Source organism: Saccostrea cucullata, unplaced genomic scaffold, assembly GCF_032062105.1.
Source record: "Saccostrea cucullata isolate Sc308-1 unplaced genomic scaffold, CSIRO_AGI_Scuc_v1 ctg3719, whole genome shotgun sequence".
Lineage (NCBI taxonomy): Eukaryota > Metazoa > Mollusca > Bivalvia > Ostreida > Ostreidae > Saccostrea > Saccostrea cuccullata.
The window spans coordinates 370-8713 of record NW_026927101.1 but is presented as its reverse complement, the minus strand read 5'-3'; the positions used below and the strand labels follow the sequence as shown (position 1 = coordinate 8713).

General features: G+C 32.4%; 1 protein-coding gene across 1 annotated transcript; it reads left to right on the top strand.

Moving 5' to 3' along the window:
- Nucleotides 1–3822: 3822 nt before the first annotated feature.
- LOC134273444 (collectin-12-like) lies at nucleotides 3823–7532 on the top strand. Its single transcript, XM_062755636.1, has 4 exons — nucleotides 3823–3897; nucleotides 4233–4312; nucleotides 5536–5623; nucleotides 7221–7532. The coding sequence occupies exons 1-4, from the start codon at nucleotides 3828–3830 to the stop codon at nucleotides 7445–7447; spliced, it is 465 nt and encodes a 154-aa protein (XP_062611620.1). The 5' UTR covers nucleotides 3823–3827; the 3' UTR covers nucleotides 7448–7532.
- The last annotated feature ends 812 nt before the right edge of the window (nucleotides 7533–8344 follow it).

Below are 8344 nucleotides of genomic sequence, written 5' to 3'. Positions count from 1 at the left end.
AACTTTTACTGAATGTGATTTGTCTATATTTGTTTTTTTTTTATTGAAATATTACTAATATTTTCCAAGTCTATTTCATTGTCCAGTTCTTCGGAGAAAAAATTCTAAGAATCATCCACTTTTCTATATTTGTAACATGCTATTAAATCTTTTTCAAATGAAAAAAATTGTTTGTATCATCTGTTCGTAAATACAGTATTTTTGCATATGAGATAACCTGATTTTAAAAAAAGCTTTATCAGGCCTACACCCTACTAAATTAAACCTAACAAAAACAGTACTTGTAGTAATACACATATTTTTTATGGTTCACATTCACTGATTTTTTATCTTTTTGATCGTAATGATCATCTAATTGACAAATGAATGTTTCATACTATTGATCTTCACATTTGAAATACAAGTAGAAACATATACCAAAACCGAGAGGATAAATAAGCTATGTACATATATCAGTAGTCTGGCATGATTATTTTTTTTTCTCAAGTTGATGAGCACTCAATTTTATTACTAAGAATGAAATAAACATTAGAGGGACGAAGGCCGATGTTGGTCAAAGGCAGATACAAAATGCGATAAGGAAAAGGTTTTGCATTATCCTCAATATAATGTTTGGTGTATGAATATATTACGATTGTTCATAATACACGATAACTTATCTCTGAATAGAATTGAAAATTCATAAAATTTAGTCTATTTTAATTTATAGGTAGAGCAAATCTTATATGTACATGTAGTGGATGGAGGTAATCTTTCAAATCACTTTTATACCATTAGTGAAAAAACGAGGGGTTTACCCAGTTATTGCTCCTTCTCAGGGATTTGTGGATTTATTGTATATTGTAAAACGTCCCTCTATAGAAATTTTCACTCATATAGAAACGTCACCACTTGACTGTGGAGAACTGCGAATGTTATCCTATACTCGATACTCGGGGCCATTGAGAAGGGAAGGATCTTTTTTGTGCCAGCACCTACTGCGACAGGGGACTTCGGTTCTCTACGTCCCACAGTTGGAAAGTAAAGTAAGGATCAACTCATTACCTGTACCTCACGAGCCCAGAGCAGACAGTCTTACCACCGCACCACGCAGGCGACAAGCATTTAATGAAAGAGAAGAACTAGATAAGTAACAAACTCTGAATATGCTTTTTTTTTCAAAAACATACCAATGATTTAGTTCAGATGATTTATTAAATAAGCAAAACAATGAACAAGCTGGGAAGTAGCTTTGCGATGGTGACCAACTTATTAAATAAAGAATTGCAGAATACCCATAAAAATGAAAATGCATGAAAGATGACACTACTAAACATTTCATCCCAACTTTCATCAGGTAAGATTACTACACTGTGTTTATCATATTCACCATATAGGCGATATAATGATGTACATGAAAGTGTTTTAAACGGAGACCTGATATTATTTATAACGGATATATCTATTTAAGACAGTTTTAAAAATCCTAACAATTCAGAACTCCCCACAAAAAATAATTTCGTTTCATCCAAATTACATGTATATGTGAACATTTAAATATCACATCAAAATTTACTTTAAGACCTTGGGTTGACGTTAGTAAAGTACCACATAGCAGGTCATGGACTTGTCACTGCTTACAATGCATTCATCAAAATTAAGTCATTGAATGCAGTTTTATGCTGTGATAAGCGGATCAAGTTATATTTTTACAACAAAAAATGTATTTTATACATGCAATTCAACATGATAAATAAAATATATTTTGCAGACATTCGGGAGACTATTAAGTTGAAGTTGTCGTTAATTTTCCATAAAGTATCTAGAAGTATAATGTATGGAGATAACTAGCAGTATTCAAGCTCTGCAGTCCAGAATACAAACACGGACTTAATGATGAATTGTATTTGCTGACAATGTCATTATATCGACCAGAGAACTTACGAAAGGATGACTTGCAACGATACTGTTAATATTCTTGTTTTAGCAACTTATTCGTTGATAACCTTGTTTTAGAAATTGTTCATATGTAGAGCTTATAACAGATAACTCTGTATATTCGAAAACAAGTACAATGGAGGATAATGCAATGGTCCTAATAAGGTTATCAAATGCAAGTGCACCCAGTCAATGATCATAGTGAGCTACCAAATACACATAGAAGTATTAAACTGCTAAAAAGTCCTTCAATTTAGGTGAATTCTTAAAAATGATTGAATTACTTCTACATGTATTTGAAATGCAGATGGTCAGCAAAAATTATGCATGCAGTGTAATTAATATGATCTTAACAATGAAATAGTGGAATCTATCTAGGATCACATAACTTTTTTAAAAACTCAATGGGTGTTGAAAATATTTATGGATATATTCATATTTTTAACTTGCTTATGCCCTTGCATTATGGGAATTTACACTTGACCTCAGTATTTCATGTTCATTTACAAAACCATATGACTGCCACAAGACTAAATAAAAACTCTAGTCGTCCTCGATATATTTTAAATCGCCATATTAAAATCGTCTGATTTGATAAAGTACGCAAAACAATGAGCTTTCTTATAAAATTGTATTTTCTCATCACAAAAATTGCCTTCATTTCAGTTGAGAACCTTGACTGTACTGCGCAGTGTACATAAACTGGAACAGCTGAAAATATAGTGCAAACTAAGAGCATTTTATTGATTAATTACTTCAGAAACACTCTTAGATGTCTCACACATACCATAATATTGACAAATTAAATCAGACATTGCACCACAATTTTGTTTAAAGACTATTTTCTAACATGTCAGCAATTTATTTTTTAAAATGAAATTTTATGTAATTTCGTTTTAAATTAAAGTTTGTAATTTTTTTTGCATTCAAATCGTAGAGAAAATATCGACTTTTAATTTATCGTTAAAACAGACTGATTGATTGATTGTATATTGTTTAACGTCCCTCTCGAGAATTTCTCACTCATATAGAGAAGTCACCGTATGCCGGTGAAGGGCTTCAAATTTAGACCTATACTCGGTACTTAGGGCCATTGAGCAGTGAGGGTTTTTTATTGTGCCAGCACCTACCGTGACACGCAATTTATGTTTATAAGGTCATACCCGAAAGACCCGTTACTTTCTCTTTTGATGCTTAACACTTGGCGAAGGAACAGTCATTACCTACGTCTAAGTTTGACGCGGCGCCGCGAACGAGAATCGAACGCGAGTCTCCCGATCAAAAGGCTGATTATCTGTCTGTCTAGTGAAACTTCCCTTATTTGAACCATTCAGGCTTAAACCCTACTTTTAATCTATTGGTAAAAATATACTTTGAATATTTGTCTTTTAAAAATGAATCTTCCCTTAAAAGATTTAACTATTCACCTCTTTTTTTGTCCTTTATGGATCAGACAAGCAGGTTTATTTCTAAAAGAATCACTGACTTAAATATTTGTCTACCAATAAAATGACGGTTAATGTATGCTTAATGTACTCCATTGGAGAATTTAGCATTTATTCGCTGATTATAGCATTATATTTTATATTTCAACATGTAGCGATGTGAGACTAGCAAATGTATTGAATCATTGATTAAAAATAGCGGTACAACGACCATGAAAGTAATATTAATAAATCACAATATTTCTTTTTAAAGCATGTGTTAAATAACTATACATTGATAAACAGGATGCAATTACTATGAACAACTGATGTTAGGAGACAGATTGAAAAGTCAATTGCTCTAAAATTTTGCGAAAATATATGAGTCACTTTTACAAATATAAGCAGTGCTTTGAGCATTAAACCCGCAATTTTTCAAATTAAATTTTATACTGCGTACAAACAAATAGCACGTTTTTTGTCGCCATGCACACAACATGGTTATTTACAGTAGCTGTAATATTCGGCTTGACCACCCTCACAACTTCTAAGAAAGGTAAGATGAGTTGATTTCTCATCTAAACTTTAATGATTAAATATTACATTTCTATTTATTTTGGTTTTTTTTGTGATAACTCTCTTTGAAAGTTGTTCAATGAAATGAAAATATATGGAATCACTTACTAGTTTTTTGGATATACAAGGGACATATTCGAAAGTTGGTTATGTAGATTAATTAATGTACAGTATAACGAGTGCCGCCTATTTTACAGCATTTCCATTTAATCAACTTTTTAAAATAGTTTATAGCTTTATCCTATTTTAATTTGTATTTCATTGAAGCAGTTTACAGTTTTTTAATTACTTGATTTAAGTGCTTACTTTTGGCAGTTTGTGAAACTGGATGGATTCCATATGGAGACCTTTGCTACAACTTTTCGAATACCTCAACAACATTTAAGGATGCAGTTGTGAGTTCTTGAAATAATTCTATGTATATATTAGCACTTATATCATTTCTGATTATTCGAAGGGAAATAACGAAAAAATCTGTTGTCAATTTTGTTTAAATAATGAAATAACAAGCAGAATGAATAACATATAACAGCATTTGAATTAATGATAAATTTTATTATATACCTAATGTGTCAATTTTTCTGTAGACAGTTGGCAGTTGACAGGCGCGGATCATCAGATCAAACTCGACGAGATCCGCGCCTGACAACTCGACATGATACGACCCTTCTGATACAGATATTGTTATAATAATATATTTGTATTATCTGAGAGGGTTACTGTATCAATAAAAAAATTACGAGAGACGACTTTAAACGATACTGCTAATATTCTTGTTTTACCAACATGTTTGTCAATAATTCACTTCGTTTTAGAAATTTTTCTTTCATAGAACATGCACTTAAGTATCGAAACAACTGAGAGATATAAACTCCGTATACAGCTGATGTAGGAACATGTTCGTATATTGCTGCAAAGTAAGGAAAGTTAACGATAGAAAGGAATAATTCTCAATTAAACCCTAAAAACAAATATTTTCACTTGAATTCATGAAAATTTGACCCCAAATTTACAGTTTGTATTCTCTACTTTTCAAAAGCGTACTAAATATATGCACGTGCTAACTGATGTAAAATAAAAGACCCTGCACCGAAAAATCTGGCTGAAGACCTTTGGTAAAAAGTTGGAATGCCTAGTTATACTGGTCTACATTATATGAAATTTCAATTTGAATAGAGCAAGAATTGTAACCGCCCATAACTTGTCAAACGGGTCTCCAAATAAAAAAAAACATATTTTGGGGGGTAAGGCCCTTCTCTGAACACCCTTTAGCGCGCTGCCTTACACAGCTAGGGACTTTAAACGATACAAAGACCCCATGCCATATACAGGGTACATGTATTTGTTCCTATACTTCATAAAAGTCAATTTCAATCAAAATTTATTGCACATTTATCGTTAATTTTTTTTTACGATTTTTTACAATTTATTTTTCGAGACAAAATGTTGCAAATTTGTCTGCATGCCCAATCGCATAGATTTTCGAGTTTTACTTTCCAATGCTAATTGCAGATTTTTTTAAAGAGATTATGAAGACAAATGAATTTCTAAAATTCATGTTAAGAGTGACCGCTTTTAGTAGTAAACAATTGTTTAACATTTAAAGCTACCATTTCAGACAAGTTGCTATGGAATGAGTTCAAACTTAGTGGAACCAAATGCAGTTGCAGAGGAAAGATGGCTGCTCGTCCAGGGTGTAGTTAGAGGTAAGATAGAATTATATGTAACAGGGAACTTAATTAAGGGTATTCTATTAACAATACATAACTTCTTTCAATATTGTATTCAAACTTAATAACATATACGTTTACCGAAGCCTGTAGGTGTTATTTTCAAAAATATTTTATCTGACGGTCATCTTTCTTGTGGCTGCTTTTTTTAATGGAGATCATCAAATAATTATATGCTTGCAGCTATTGAATTTTCTGCTGATCGTCAATTAAGTTCCAAATTTTCTAGCTCCTTCCATAAAAAAAAATATCTGAAAATCGGATGCTCGTCAAGGTGAAGTTAGAGGTAAGAAATATTTAAAGTACAGGTTACTTAAAGGTATTTTATGAACAATACGTAATTTCATTCGATATTGTATTCAAACGTGATACCATGTACAGTACATGTATGTGTACGGAAGCCTGTTGATGTCACGTTTAGAAATATTTTATCTGATGGTAAACTTTCTGGCGGTTGCATTTTCTGGCGGAATTTTGCCCCGAGGCACATTACATATTACAAAACCTGTACTAGCATCTAAAGAAATTCAATTTCTGTGACCATACCGTTTTCTTTCAGATAGATAAGATGAAAATAATCAACAGATTGAGTACTAATTTTTTAACAAAGTATTCATGGTCTACAGGTGTCAAATACCCAGTATCTTTTGCGGATCAAACAATACTATTCCAGTATATCTTTTCTTTGCCTTTCTAAAATATGACGTTACATGTATGACAAAAATTTGACAAAGAAACTAACTCTATCCACAGTTTGCAATACACAACTGTGAAAAAAGTGATCCGTGCCATAAACTTGATTAAAATATACTGATTACCGGTATTTTGTGTATGAAAAGAAAAACCTTTTAAATTCGTATGCATAACCCCGTTCCCTAATTTACTGTTCACTCTCTATACTTAGATTGCAATAGCCAAATAATCAGAATTCGAATTTTAATCTTATCTGGTTAACCATATCAGCTGTATTTTGTTTTAACAATGTAAAAAATAAGTCTTTTATACACCTAGCAATTATAAACTTTGCTTACACTGACAAAGGAAAAATATCAATAATTGATATCAATATTCGATTATTCTTGATTATTCCTAGCTATTAAATCTCTCTATTAATCCTAAAATAGCAATAAAATATGCAATGATATATTTGTAGCAATATGTGGGTTTTGTATTGGCAGTAAGCAAAATAAAATGATTGATAGATTGTTCTTTAACGTCCCTCTGAAGAATTTTCACTCATATGGAGACACCACCTCTTGCCGGTTGAGAGCTACAAATTTTGTCCTATACTCTGCACTTGGGGCAACTGAGCAGGGAGGGACCTTTTTCATGCCAGCACCTGCTGCGGCACAGGACCTCGCTTTAAACGGTTTGATCTGAAGGACTGGTCTCCACGCCCGACAATGGGATTCGAATCCGCGACGTAAAGATCAATTTCGCGACTCTAGAGCAGACGCTCTAACAACTGCTCCACGCTGTCGACCAAAGGATGTAATCCAAATTAGTAAATTAAATGTGGCCTTCATGTACAGAATCACCTGTGCATTATGACAAGCATTTTGTTTTATTTTAGGAATACGAAGAATATGGATAGGCGTCACAGATCTGCTTCAGAACCAAACATTTGTGTATATTTCTAACGGCATCGATGTTGAAGAAGCTTACAACAACTGGGATAAAGGGCAGCCTGACCCGGATGATACAGAACACTGCGTTGCCCTACCTGCTGGATACAAAGGATGGCATGACTATCCCTGCGACTCGATGTTTAATTTTGTATGCACGAGAGGGAAAAATTAGCAACGATCCGCTTTATCACTTTATCAACATTATTTAGATTTAAATTTGATGAAAGAAAAGTAAGAAATAAAATGTCTGTCCTATATCTTGTTACTTTTATATACAAAACTGATTTTATTTTTGGGGATATTGTAGAAGGGTTTCGATCTAACCTCTAGTAGGCGAATTTAAAGATCTGTATAATTTCACGACTTATTTATTTTAAAAGCATTTTACACAAAAATTTACAAAAATTCTTATTTCATTTAAAAGTTATTAAAACTTCAATTTTTGGACGGGTTTGATTTACACATCTTTGCACTTTCATAAATTTTAATTTTACTCTTAATACTTAGGAGAAGCGGCAATTTTGTTGTGTATAACACAAACATATTAAAACATTAATCCAGAAAATTCATAGTAGAAATGTTCGAACGCAAAACATACACAAAGCATATTGTCAGTTCTTGCGGTTGTGTTGAGCACACTTTAACAATTGAACGTACCAGGTGAATCGTAAACTTAAACAATAACAGACCCCGTGCACTAGTTACGAAAACTGTGTACGTTGCTCGGGTGTGCTCAAGAACTGCGAACGATGGTATTGTTCTCCCGCTCACTTCCAAGTCAATTTTCAAAACTTAAGATATTCGATGAATTTTTGAATTTTTGAATTTTTTTTTTATAGATTATTATATGTATTTTCATAAAACATAAAATATTTAAGAAAACAAAGAGAGCTATCTCTAAAATTTTGGTATAACTTGTGTTTTTCACTATAGAAATTAAAGGAAAATGGAAAGTATTTTCAAAACATCTCCCCCGCCCCCGCGTCACAAAAATTCCTTTTGACAGGTAATATGGAATTACATTTACAAATTTACAAAAAGCTATTTGTGTGACATAGGGGGGGGGATA